General features: G+C 40.1%; 1 protein-coding gene across 1 annotated transcript in view; it reads left to right on the top strand.

The window, feature by feature from the left end:
* The first annotated feature begins 288 nt into the window (after positions 1-288).
* TARBP1 (tRNA guanosine 2 -O-methyltransferase TARBP1) overlaps positions 289-14077 on the top strand; it is a 34369-nt gene continuing 20580 nt past the window's right edge. The window contains exons 1-12 of the mRNA XM_082757186.1: positions 289-1225; positions 1344-1441; positions 2305-2374; positions 2859-3007; positions 4196-4248; positions 5781-5878; positions 6888-7023; positions 7804-7900; positions 8588-8677; positions 10444-10582; positions 11031-11127; positions 11431-11606. Coding sequence (XP_082613312.1) covers positions 340-1225; positions 1344-1441; positions 2305-2374; positions 2859-3007; positions 4196-4248; positions 5781-5878; positions 6888-7023; positions 7804-7900; positions 8588-8677; positions 10444-10582; positions 11031-11127; positions 11431-11606 — 2089 coding nt within the window. The 5' untranslated portion in view covers positions 289-339. The remainder of the gene's footprint in view (positions 1226-1343; positions 1442-2304; positions 2375-2858; positions 3008-4195; positions 4249-5780; positions 5879-6887; positions 7024-7803; positions 7901-8587; positions 8678-10443; positions 10583-11030; positions 11128-11430; positions 11607-14077) is intronic.

Raw genomic sequence — 14077 nt, 5'->3', positions numbered from 1 at the left:
TTATAAATATTACTAAATTCAGATTGAGACTTCATTTATAACAATGGCCATGATCATGGGTCAGGTCTTGAAACTAGAAAATATTTATTTATTGGAATAGATGGCAACAGCAAGCACGCGCCATGGGCGAACACCACACTTTGTGCACTACACCTGGTTGGAAGGGGCCCCCCAGCCTGCCCCCCACCCCTCACGCTGCCCCCCCAACATGGCGGCCCCTCCCCTCCCCTCAGCGGGGCGCAGCGGCCCGGCCCCGCCTCCCCTCCCCTCCGCTCCGGGGCCGCGCCTGCGCAGCGGCCCCGCGCAGCGCCGCGCCGCGCCGAGCCCCCCTGCAGCAGCATGGAGGTGGTGCTGGCCGACGCGCTGCTGGCCCGCGGCGGCGACCCCTGCGCGCTGCTGCGGGCCGTGTGCGCGCCGCTGTCGGCCGAGCGCGCGGAGGCGCTGCGCCTGCTGCTGCAGCGCCTGGCGGCGGCCGAGGCCGAGGGCGAGGGCGAGGGCCAGGGCCGGGCGGCGGGCGAGGCGCTGCGGCGGGCCGCCTGGGAGGTGGCGCTGGAGCGCTGCCGGCCGCTGCTGCGGCTCGGGGAGGGGGCGGCCGGGGGGGCGGCGTGCGCCGAGCGGCTGCGGCTGGGGCGGGCGCTGCGGGGCGCGCTGCGGCACTGCGTGCAGCTCTGCGGGGCGCCGCTGGCCGCCCGCCTGGCCCGCGACGCGCTGGCCGAGCTGGAGGGAGGAGGCGGCGGCGGGGGGGCAGCAGCCGAGGCGGCGGTGGAGGCGCTGGCGGCGGCGGCGCCGCGGCTGGAGGAGCCGGCGCTGGTGGCGCGGAGCGTGGCGGCGGCGCTGGCGCTGCTGCGGGACGACGGCGAGGCCGAGGCGGCGGCGGCGCTGGCGGCCGGGCGGCTGCTGCCGGCGCTGGGCGGCAGCGGCGAGGCGCTGGGCCGCGTCTGGGAGGGGCTGCTGGGGGCCGGCGGCGACCCCGGCGCGGGGGAGCCCCCCAGGGCCGGGCGGGCGCTGCTGGCGCTGAGCGCCCTGTGCGACGCGCTGCTGCCCCGCGGCGCGGCGGCCGGGCCCGACGCCAGGCTGTGCCCCCGCTTCTGGCGGCTGGTGCAGGAGGGGCTGGCGCAGGGGGACGGGCTGTGCCGCAGGAGGGCCCGCTACCTGCTGAAGAGGGCCGTGGATCTCTGCGGGGGCCAGGCAGCCTGCCTGCGCTGCCCCCCCGACGGCGGGGACGGTAAGGGGGGGATGGGGGGGGAGGCACCGTGTCGCCTCCCGGCCCCTGCTGTGTGTGTGTGTCCCTCCCCTGAGGGCTTCTGTGGCGCCGCTTCAGCGCTTCTTTGCGTTGCCTGCAGAGCCCAGCCTCTTCTGGTGGTCTGCCGAGGAGAACGAGGCGCTGCTGCGGTTCTGGGAGACCTACATCTTGGTGCTGGAAACCCTGGAGGGAAACCAGGTGAGGGCGCCGGAAAGCCTGGTGGCAGCTCCCGCGCGATAGCTTCTGGCCCGTACAGCATAAACATTTCCAGTTTTGGCGATTGAAGGCATTTAAGCAACGTCAGGCATGATTTATTCTGATTTTTAATCTTTAAAATGCAGCAAGCATAGTTTGGAATACATTCCCATCTCTCTCTGAAATCTGGTTACGGCTGTGCATTGAACTAAGGAAGGGAAACCCAGGTTGCAGCTTATTGCAAGACCCGTTGGGTTACCCAGTGGGGTAACCCATTTTTCAGCAAAAAACAGGCTATTGCACTCAGTAACCTCTTAGTAGATGGCACTACATCTCCAAGTAAAGCACTTTGTGCCCTTGGATGGAAGTAATTCCAAGTTTGACTCAGAGGCCAGTGAACTTGGTAGAAAGATTGCTTTTGACCTGAGACCCTCTGCAATTGCATGGTATAAACTAGTTGTGATTACCTGTTTGTAGTTTACTTATCTTGCATTATTTGTGCACGATTGTCCTGTAACTGAGAGAATAGTGATTATCAAAGTGTTTAAACAACTTCAGAGGTTTGTGCTGTTTGATTTGAAAGCTTCACACTGTAATTGAGATGAATGGAAGGATTACTGTTATGATACAGTAGCATAGAAGTAACAATTTGTCTTAATCTCTAGAATATGATTTCCTGTTGCACACCAAGTCCTTGGATCAGTTGCACAGGCATTGCAGAGTATGTTTGTTTATTTAAATGCAGTTTTATTGTCAATTGCTACGTTGATGCTATTGATAGTAAGTTCTAGCTCACGACTAAGTGCCAGTTCTTAGATTTGAAATTGTAAACTGACTACTTACATTGTATCTGATTTGCATTTCAGATCCATGTCATAAAGCCGGTATTACCAAAACTAAACAGTTTATACGAACATGCTATTTCAGGGGAAAAAGGTAAGACAAAATTTTCTGAAGCATCTCTAAAGTATTAGGTGATTAGCTCTCGCATTTCTCTTCATTTTATTTGCAGCTTTTTGTTAAGTTTTCACGGTCAGTGCTGCTCTGAGATGCAGCAACAAGAAATCCTACCATATTGCTTATTATCTTATTCTGAAGTTGTTTCGTTTTTTTTTTTTTTTTTTCCTGCTAGCAGAACTAACTACCTGGCACTTCCCCTCTATGTTTTGTTTTACTTGAGCATTTACTTTTTTGTTGTTGTTGTTACTGTTTTTTTTTTTAATGGGAGATTTAGTAGGATATTTTTATAAATCTAGCAGCTATAATAATCTTTCTGAAGTGTGTTGTGTATTGACTATCGCGTTATCCAGAATGTCAGTGTATTGTATGTGTGTTTGATGAATTTCCTTAAAACATAGATTTGTATAAAGAGTATACTAATCCGTCACTGTTAATTTAGAAGAGTTTGCTTTTGTAACAGGTTGTTGGTTGTTTCACCCATCATGGCACATGTGCATCTACAAAAGAATGTTTGAGAGTGAGAATAAGACATTGACAAAGGAAGGCATTCTTCATTTTTTAGAGCTTTATGAAACAAAGTATCTCCCCAGTTCTCTTGGCTTTTCGGAGGTAAGGGTTTTATGGTTACTTGCCAGAACAAGTAGATGTTCTAACTTGTAATGTATCTTAATGCTGATTGCATCAGTGGTGTTGGAATTAGGAATGTTCTGTAAAAATACCCTCTTTATTTACCTGTGTGAGCGATGGCAATATTTGTAAGTGATGTCAAATATAAAATTAATTGGAAAATAGCCAGGCTACAGGAAATGGGTCCTTAAATGCGGTCATTCATCCACATATTTGAAGCTAATGCTCTAAGTAAATGTACCACCCAATTTATTGAATTTTTTTTATCAAGGGTTACATTAGCAGGGGAATAATTGATGCTTCAGACTTCCACAGTTCCTGATCTTCTCCGAAATTATTAGATCAATTGTTTGAACAGAGTTTTGGGTAAACTCGGTCAACAGACTTTGTCTGTGCACAGTGTCTCCTATTTAAGGACTGATTTTTAAGATCCATTGACCCTGGGAGATATTTTGAATGTGTGTAGTATAATCAGTGTATTACTGTATCTCCCTTCAAAAGTACATGTACATATATTCCATATATGGGAAGACATATTTTAAGTCCTTATTTTTTTTTAAATGGTAACATGTATAGGTTGATACCCCAACCAGCCTACACTTCATTAAGAAGTGGTCTGTGTTGTATTACCATTGCTTCTTTCTCCTCGTCATATTGCCCTCAAAGGCTAATATTTCTGATTTATACAAATTAAGTTAGCTTCTTGATCACTAACTTGAAATCCAGTTAACCTTTAAAAAAAAAAAAAAAAAAAAAAGGAACACATCCTTAATCTTTCTAGGGATGGTTTAGTAGTATAATAGTCTTTTCTATTACGTTCTTCTACTTCTAATCTTTCCTCTATTTCATGTTTAAATATCTTTTCCTTTCTTATGTTGAACACCATCCATTCTCCATCTGTTTCCCAAAATGCTTTTTGTGCTTGCAGCTTTCACCATGCTCTGTGAAACTTACCTATTAAAAAAATACTGTTCTGCTTGTTTAGTCTCCTGCACCCCCTTCTCTTTAGTTTCCAACTTCTTTTGCTACTAATAGTTATTATTGCCAAGTGTGTTCTCTAATTTCTGATTCTTTCTTTACTTTTAAAGTGAGGTTGAATAATTCTAGTTAGTCTCTATGTATCACTGCCTTGCAAGTGTACATTTACTCATTGTTCCTCCCTTTTATCAGTTTGTTATCGGGCCGTTAATGGATGCCCTCTCAGAAAGTTCCCTTTATGGCAGGTAAGCCACTGATTATTAAATGTATTGATTATTGTAAGTGTGTTCTACTAATAGTGGTTTGAGCATGTTTGTAAAATTTTGGATAAAGTATATTAGTAAATAAATGGTATTTGCTAAATTCACTGACCGGTGGAGAGTTTCTTGGGAAAGATGTGTGGCTGTGAGTAAGAGATGAAACAGGTTCAGTTCCATCCTAGTGATAGCAACTTAGTAATGCCTTAAGGTTCTGCTTAGCATATAGTGTTAAAATACTAATTTGGAAATGAAGTGAGATACGATAAGTGAGTAACTTTCTGAAATATTTATCTTTTCTTTTTTGCACAGACAGAAGGGGTTGCGCTAATTGCTGCAAAATCATAACTGATAGATATATTTTTTTTCCACCATTGGATGACTATCCTTTGGCAAATAAAAGACTTTTCAGAGCAGACTGTTAGAGATATGACAGTGGCCTCTTTGGGTATAAATACGTAATGAACAGATAAAAGTTGGAGGGGTTACAAGTTGGTGTTCATTCATTGTACTGGTGGTTTTCAATCCTTTGTGTTACTTGCATGGAAAGTTCTAAGAATGGGAAATTGCTGAATGCACTTTATTCCAGATGAGTGTCTTGGGTGATGAACGTTTGGCTAACAATCAAACTCTAACTCAGTTGGAGTAGCCTTGACTGGCAGACCTTTTTTGGCAGCTCGAAGAGTTGACATTATTTTTGCACTTCAGGAGAGAGGGAAATATGATTATCACTTAACCAGTGGTCAGATTGGATTTGGTTGTTCTGGATACCTGTGTAAGCATAGTTAGAATATGTTGTTTCATCTAAACATGACAGCACACGTGACCTTTGCTTCAGGATCTTGCAGCAGCTCTGTGTTTGTCACCTCAGCTGGCTGCAGTACGGTTTGCATGGTCATACATTTCAAATCAGACACGTGAAGTCAAAAGTAGCAGCAAATGCTGCATGTTTTGGTGTACTTTAAGTGGAGTTATAAGTTAGAATGGTGTTGAGTTAAGGCTTTATAATCTTCTGTCATAGCTTTAATACTTCTAGTGAAACATGTTGGGATATATCTGAAAGTAGAAGAGTGATTATACAAGGAGTAGTATAACAAGAGTGAGTATACCAGAAGTAGTGATTATACACAGGTCTTGGTAACCTGCTTGTCCAAAGGCCTGTAGAATACTGCTGGTGCAGGCACAAAGTTGAACCTGTAGTGCCATTTCTTACTGTGGGCTCAACATTTGATGCTCCCAGTCCAGTAACTTTACTTGAGGTTGTACTTGAATACCTGAGTGTGCTGATGCTGTACCATGTCCTTGTAGGGAGACTGGTATTGTTGTGACCTTCTTTGTCCTCTCTGTGTTTACTGTTGGACTGCTGGGCACAGTGGAGGGAGCAGGCTGACGCATTGCATCTCTGTGGCCTATTGGGACAGTCTCTGCAGTGGATTAACCATTCTGGTTTTGTTTAAGGTCAATCCTACTTGTAGCTGTTAACATGTCAGTTGTGTATTTGCTGTTTTAAAACTTAACAGGACACCAGGTCAGTCAATGGGAGCCTGTCCTCCACTGGGAATGAGGCTGCAGAATTTTTTGGCTACTTATCTGATGCTTCTTCCAGAGGAAGAAAAAGGTATGTTTCAATATCACCTTTATCTTTTTAAAATAAAGAAACCAAATAAAAACTGTGGAGTCATTTTCCATATCCCATGTAAGCATTTACCCCAATTTTTCCACATTACTTGAGGGGGAAAAAAGGAGTAGTTCTCGCTATGACAGTGAAGTTCCCAGAAAAGGGAATTCTTCCGAGGCTTAGAGGGATGCTGCTGTAACAAGTTGCAAAATTGTTTTAAGGGAAACTTGAGGGCACTTTTTTTTTTTTTTTAACATATATTAAAAAAGAGACAAAAATAACCACAACCTGTTGTTCTGAAGATGAATAGTTTTTTCAGACTTTTTCTTTGTCAGTTTAGATAATGCTGTGCTGTGTAAAATCTTTAGAACTATTCTGTGTTGATGTTCTTTTCTTTCTTTCCTTTTTTTTTTTTTTTTTCTTGTTAGGTTGATTTATAAAAACAAACAATCTGCCAGACCTCTTTGGTCACAACCTGTGTAGTCAACGCTCTGTCTCTTTTGAAGCCCTAAGGCAGAAGCTGAATAAGGATTTTTTTTTTTTTTTTTTTTTTTTTTTATTGTCAGGTTGGGTACAGGAAGATTTCTGGGATGTTTCCCAAATTTTGGTGGTAGTGTAGGCTGAAAAGGAGTAGCCTTTGACAGACCAGAATTTAATGTATGGTCTAATGGGATGAAATTAGGGTAGAACCAGCTCTATTCAATATACTCTATTCACAGGTACATATTGTCGTGGAAAACACCTTACATGCTTGTAGTGCCGTAGATGCTGTTATTTCTTTGCCCTTTCCTATTGCATGTATTTTATTTATCAAAAAGTCAGCGTTCTGTGATTAGCAACTTGGAGACACCCTTGTCATTCATTTAGTTTTCAGAAATGATTTTAAATATGCAATGTGAGTGCATCGTAATGTTCTCCTGCTGGGGTCTTTGTCATTTAAATGCATTGGAAAGCAGAAAATCACACTTGATATATTTTTGTTGTTGTTGTTGTTTACTTTTATTTTAAGGTAGTTTCCTGTTAAAGTTTATTCAGAAGATGACAAGTCGGCATTGGTGTGCTGTTCCCATCTTGTTTCTTTCTATGGCTCTGGCGTGTATCCCTGCATGTAAAGTACTGGGCACTGATGGACTTCAGGCTTTAAGGTAAAACCTCTACTGCCTTGCATTCTTTCTTACTTCTTGTAAGGAAACTTGTGGAACATTTAGAGAGCCAGGATTTAATTCATGTTCTACATCTACATGTTCAATCATTTTTATCTACATGTTCAATATCATGTTCAATCTACATCTGGAGACAGCTCACAAATTGATACCTGAAAGACCTGTAAATAGAAAGCTAGGTGAAAGTTATTGGCATGCACTTCGTCCTTAATTGCACTGATTTTTTTGGAAGTGCCTGCATTCACTTTCCACATCTGTTAACTCAGTAATTATTTCAGTTTAACTGAATTTGAAGCTTTGAACTAAAATCTTATGGGTGGACTAAGGAATATTGAATAAAAGTAATTTACAAAGAATAAAACAGACACATCTGCTGATAAGTGAGCAGTGAGGGTTTCATCCAGCTTCTTTCAGTGCTAGCGTAAGAATTTGATGACAAACATAATCTGCTTCCATATCTGTTAGAAGTAGAAATGCAAACATTAAATTATCAGTTTGAACTGATGTGAAAAATTTCCTGTGCTTTTTCAGTACTTCTAGTATTGTCGTATATGTTTATCCAAGTTTTAACCTCAATTTTTGAAAGTATGTAGAGCAGTAGTCTGGGATTAGGGTTGTATTCTGTCTGATTAGGGCAAAGATTGTGTTATATTTAGTATGTTTGTTAAATACAATCTAATATGTGGAAAATCGTTAGTAATTAGGAAATTCTTAAATTTCCTAAACGTGTATTTTCTACAGTACATATTTTTCTCTTTGCAGAGATGTGCTACAATGTACCATGATTACACATCAGATTTTGTTGCGTGGAGCTGCTCAGTGCTATCTTCTTCAAACTGCAATGCATTTGACAGATGTGGTGAGTTTTTTTCTTCCTGATGACAGAAATGAACCAACACTTGTACAGTGTAAACAGATGATTAAAAAATTGCTAGTCATAACATAGAACAACTGGCTTTATTAGATTTGCATTTTTGTTTGTGACTAATTGATATCAGAATGATAAAACTATTATTAATAATAGAAAAAAAAATATTCAGTAGTCGAATTATGTTCTGGTTGTCTTATAACATGCTTGCTTTCTTAGCTGAGCGGAGTATCATCATTCCCCTTCAATTACAGGCTTCTGTGTTGAGTGTTTACGGCTAGAGGAACAGAAATTTCCTTTCAGAAATAGAGGAATAAGACTTACTGGTGACTGATTGTTTATGTCATTCATTTAAAAGGTGTTAATAATAGATATAACTATTCTTCTAGTCATTCATTAATTTTTAGATAGATTTCAGATGAATGTTTGAACTAGATGATCTTTAATATCCCTTTCAACCCATTCTATGATTTTAATACTTTGGAGAGTTAAGTTACATTCCTTGATAAAGATAAGCTGGTCCCTAAGAGCCAAAAACAAGTCTGTACCATGGAAAGGCAAGGTCTATTTCTTCTTCTACAGCATTTGCTAGATGAAAGTGACTTCCTGAATCCTTAGGTAGATGTTATTCATTACATGTTATGTTAAAAACTATTGTATCTGAATTGATTTCTTCAGGAGAAAGTGTCTCTTCCAGAAGTTTCAAGCTTTATTCTGTGCCTTAGACCAGATGAATCATTAAGGAGAGATACTATGTTATGGATAGAGGTGAGAACTAAAGCTACTTATATATTCACCAAACACTTTTTTTTAATACCTATACAAATATATGATGTATTATTAATATTTAAATGGTTAGCAACTTCTGCATTGACACATTTATGACTTTCTGGATATGGAGTCTTAATGGATTTATGTTTCAGCTGGAAGCTCTGATTTTTCTTTAATACTACAGAGGAGTTAACATTAACCCTAAACAAATTATTTGGCAGATTCGAAACAAAAAGGAATTTGAAGGTTGTCAACATCACAGTTGTTGAAAGTAAGAGAGGGAAGAAAAACGTGACTTTTCCCTCTCTTCATGCAGAAATTCTCAGTTCTACAGAAGAAAAATCTTTTTTGAAGCAGAGGCTTTTTTGAACATGGGAGCTTGTATACACCAAGCTCCCGTTTCTTCCCATGGTTTCACCACATTTCTTAGAGTTTCTCTAGTATATCTAGTATTGCAGCTGTTGGGTTTAACCATGTTGAAATGCAAATCAGAATCAGTTCTTACTGAGACTTTGGTCCCTGAATACTGGTCCTCTACGAGGCTTTGATGTGTTCATCACAGTCCTAGTCTTCTGCATCCTTTGCCATTGTTGTAGGAACTAAAATAACTACTGGTAAGCATGTACTAGCATCTGTAATCTCTCCCATCAGGGATCCATGCTCACTCCTCTAAATCGTTGGTAACTTCAAGGAGAGAGTGCGAAGCAGGGCATCCTATGGAATCCACAGAGCCACGACTTGGGCTTCTCTCTCTACTTTTATTAAGGATACCAGGTGGATGTAACATCCTCAGCTGAAGCTGTTCTTGGTCATCGGATCTACAGGCAGTTATTTCTCTATATTATATATTTTTTTTCTTCTCCTTTGGCTAATTCCTTTTCCTCCTTTCCCCTAAACTATGTTGTAAAACTTAATTTGATGGAAAAGAAAACTCTTTTTTTAAAGTTTATCTTTAGAGTGATAGTCTGCTAGAATGGTGCACGTTTTCCCTTTCTCTTAGTTCTGAAGGTAGTGTCTGAGATGGTGTGCATCCTGAGAATCTCTGAACGGGCCAGTACATGGGCCAAAAAATGTATGAGCTGCCTCTGATTTGCATGTTGCTTGGATGAACCCAGCACAGGCAAGAGTAACAGGGGAATCTCTAAAGGACAAATGTGGCTAGGGTGTAAAGTGAGATTCTGAATTGCAAATTTACAGAGGGTGTATGTGTTATGTCTTTGTTAGGTGCAAAATGCTATGGAAATACTCAAAGAAATCATTTTGTGTATAGGATTTGCAGAACCAGATGATTAAGTAGCCATAGTTTGGGTTTGTTATGCAGCAGTATGATAAAAAGGTTTGTGCAGAGTGAGCTCATTATATATGCTGTATACTTCATCCTATTCAATTTTTTTTTGGCACAGAAGTTGAAATAAAAGGGCAGCTCTCATTAGATAACATCCAATGATCAGAAGCCTTTTCTGAGATAAAGGAATTTTTTACCAGTATTATATTGAAGATATTTTTTTCCTTATAATGGTAACAATAATTTCATTTTTTTGGGTGCTCTGAAATAGTCTGTGGAAGAAACTTCTTGTGTGTTTGAGGAGAGTAGTCTGTTAGGCCTCCCAGTAGTTCCAGTGAAAGCCTTCCATGGTGTGGATCTGCTGATGTGACAGTTCATATTTGACAGTGCTTCAACATACTGTTGTTACCTTGCTAAAGTAATGTCAGTACAGAGCTAGCAGATACAGTTAAATAGTAACATACTGATTTTAATTTAGCTTTGCAGTTGGCTGCAAGTGAATGACAGAAACTTCAGAAAGTCTGTGCGCTCTGATTTTGAGCATCAAGAGACATCATCACTATATCAGTATGTACGAGGTCTTGTGGTAGAGTATCTTAAGACACCAGCATCTGAAAGTAAGTTCAATATTTGTTAGTATAAAAAGTTCTTAAAGATAATTTTAAAAAAGTACTTTGGATTTTAGAAGTTACTAATTTGTTTATATTGTACTTAGTCAAATTCTGCTAAAGTTGTGGCATTGGCATTCATCATTCTTAAATATGAACTTTTATTTGACTTATTTTGAATATGCTAATATGTTTTTAAAAGCAGTAGATAAGTCTGTGGGAAATCTGCTACTAAATACAGCTCATTGCCTTAATTTGATTTTGGTGCAGAGGCAAATGGGATCAGCTTCTATGATGTGTAGAGGAAAAGAGTTTGTATTTAGATAAAAGAATGCAAAAAAAAATAGTAATATTATTTTTAAAAGTAGTTGCTTTTATACTATTAATTTCTTTAAATATTTTATTTTAAAATGCTATTTTCTAAATGCTGTGGAAACCTTAAAATATCTTTAATTAGGAGAAAATTGCTTTATGCCTGACTGGTTTGAAGCTAAGCTTGTTGCAACAATGATACTGTTGGCTGCTGATGTGGAGCAGATGAGGAATAAATCCAGGTAAGTATGAATTATCTTAGCTTACATTTTTGCTCTTTTTCTCTTATCCACCTATGCCCTAAGGGTCTGATAGAAGCCTAATCAAGATGGGAAGTTGTCCATTTGTCTCTGTAGACATTGGGTCATCCTGGTAGACCCTTAGACCTTGTCCAACTGTTGCTGCAAACTTACTGGGTAACATTTTTATAGATACTTAAGTGGCTTGGAAACCTGTGTCCTATTTATTTCCATAAGTAAGTGACTTCAGCACTTAAGGCAGATACTCAGAAGAAGACTTTCTTTTTAATTTTTGTTTTTGTGTAGTGGAAAAAGCAACATAGAATGGATTGAACTAGAGGCTTTCTTGAACCCTCTGCTGGATGTCTTGATGAAACTTGGCAGTAATGCTTACATACCAACACTGAAAACAGATAAAAGCCTACAGCTTCTCTTGAAGTTATTGCAGACCTGTTCGTTAAAATGTTCCAATACACAAGATGGTTAGTGATATCTTCAGTATACTGTGTCTTATATTAATTATAGTCTAACTAAAAATAAGGTACTTAATGTTTTAAGGCTATATTGTTGAATTAATACTAGTCTAGAAGTGATTTTTTTTTTTTTTAAGTGGACAAGCTGACATATATTTTATGAAATCAGGCTGTGGGTCCAGTCCTACAAAGGCTCTTCTGAAGGTTTCCAAGGACTTGGAATTGAGAATGTGGAATCCTAAAAAAACCACAGTTGTTATCCATTAAGTTTAGGTTTGCAGTTAGTTAAATTTTGGAGAATGTGCCCGTATTACAAGTATCTGTAGGCCTGTTCTTTGCTGATGTATGGATTTCAAAAATCATTTAGCCACTTGAAAAATAAGTTAGTACAGAAGCCCAGCCTAACCTGCTTAGTTACCCCAGGTTCAGGCAGAGCCTTACTCAAGTGCATAAAATGGTCCTCCTAGATCTGCTGTTCTCTGGGTTGACTGGTAGGTATTTTTTTCTCAGTTAATGCTCTTCAGACTGCAGAAGTTAGGATGACGCTAGTTATTTCACAATCTTAGGTGTGATTTTAGCTGGCAACTTTAACTGACTTGTTTTAGTTTAGTGTTGGTCAAAAGCAGAAAGGTTAAGTGGTGCTCATTTCAGCAAAAGCCTGCTGGCATGATTGATGTGGTCCCCCACAGATTGAACAACATGTAGCCCTTTCAGCTACAAAGTCCGGGCAAAAGCTGTGGAGTCCTTACTACTCCTTTGATCAAAGGTTTTGTCAATGTGTAACCAGAACAGCTCTATTGGTTTTTTGTTTTTTTTTTTTTTTTTTTTCCTGAGAGCAAGTGAAACGTGGCAACATAATTGTTGTGATTAGAATACAGAACTAAATCGAGGGATCTTGACATTCAATTTCTGCTTCACCAGATTGTTGTGTGTTTTTTTTTGTTTGTTTTTTTCAGTGTTTTATAACATGAAATACAAGAGTATACTGTGGAGCAGGGGCCACAAATTTAGGCTCTTACATGGGGGATGAAACGATTTTGGGTACTGCATCCAGATTTCATAAAGATGTCTAAATGCAGTCCTGAAGTAAATTCCTAACCTTATTTTAAAAAGTACTTTATATAGTAACCCCCCTCTTGAATTACAGCTGTTTGACTGAAATGTTGAATGCTAATTATGCAGGCTGTTACAGTTCCTGTTGTGGGATGGTCTCTGACTGCTGAGGTGGATTCCTTCAGATGAAACTAAATTGGAAGATGTGTTTCAACTGCCAGTGTACTTTCAGGTCACAGCACTGGGCTAGAGCAAGCTGGAAGCAGAACCCTCTAAAACACATAAGACAGTGTGTTAGGTTTTTATTCCATAAATAATTTCCTTATGTGCTGCTATGCTTGCTAATGTAGATGCAGTCCATTGCTTCTGCTTTGGGAATTTGGATGCCTAACTTAGCATTAGTTCTGCTGCCAGAGTTCTTAAGCTATTGCAAGGCTGAGCATCACAGGATCTTTGTCTTTTTGAATGCTTCCCTCCTGCACATGTAGGTGCCATACTACAGCTCACCATCAGTAGCCTTTCAAGAGGCTTTTGGAGTTGGACTTGTAGTATTACATCTGTTTATGTTAAGAAAAGTAATTCTTATATTATTTCCTACAATGTTTTCATGGTTCTTCATCTTGCACAGGAGAGTCAAATAATAAATCTTGCTTCCAGAGCTGCAAATAGACTGCATTGGTGGTTGGTGGGGTGGGAAATGTAATGCTGTAGAATGCAAAAGCTTTGTTGCCATGAAGGTGAACAGTCCTTTCTGTCAACTGGAAAATGAGAAAATGTTGGGGAAGAAGAAAGGAATTTTTTTAAGCTTCTAAAACAAAAATAATAATAATTAGGAAGTGCTTTTATTTAAAAATGCTGTAATGGGGATAGACATATATCTGAAAGCAGCAGTATTTTTCCAGAGGTCTTGCTGTCTATACAGCTGTGAGACTTCACTGTTTTAAACAGTAAGTATTTGCTATTTATTGTTTTCGAAAGTGTTACAGAGCCACTGGTAGCAAATTGTGGTTTTCTATCTTAAATGTTTTATCTGAAGAATTTCTGAATTTTAATTGCAGAAGACTTTTTAGTGATTTGAAACTTCAGTCACTTTTAGAAAAAAATGATTAAACATCAGTAATATGACATAGCTAAACTGCTTGTTCTATACACATAAAGCATTAGAAATGCAGCAACAATATTAATTTGGAACTTCTGGAAGTGCATCCTTTTATATTTCTACCTTTTGAAGGTCTTCTTCCATTTCATAAAAACTTTGCTGAATTAAGTCTAACTCAAGGTCAACAAGTGAAAAATAATCAGTAGATGTATCCTCTGGGTAACTCCCCTAAATACAGAAACTAACGACTGATGGTTTTAGATCAGGATGGTCATGCAGAGGATTTTAGCTCCATTTTCATGTTGATATATTATTTCTTTGGCTTTCA

The sequence above is a fragment of the Aythya marila genome (genome assembly GCF_965140915.1).
Source record: "Aythya marila genome assembly, chromosome: 3".
In the NCBI taxonomy this organism is placed as follows: Eukaryota; Metazoa; Chordata; class Aves; order Anseriformes; family Anatidae; genus Aythya; species Aythya marila.
Note: the sequence above shows the minus strand (reverse complement) of the source record. Positions and strands in the feature narration are given on the sequence as shown.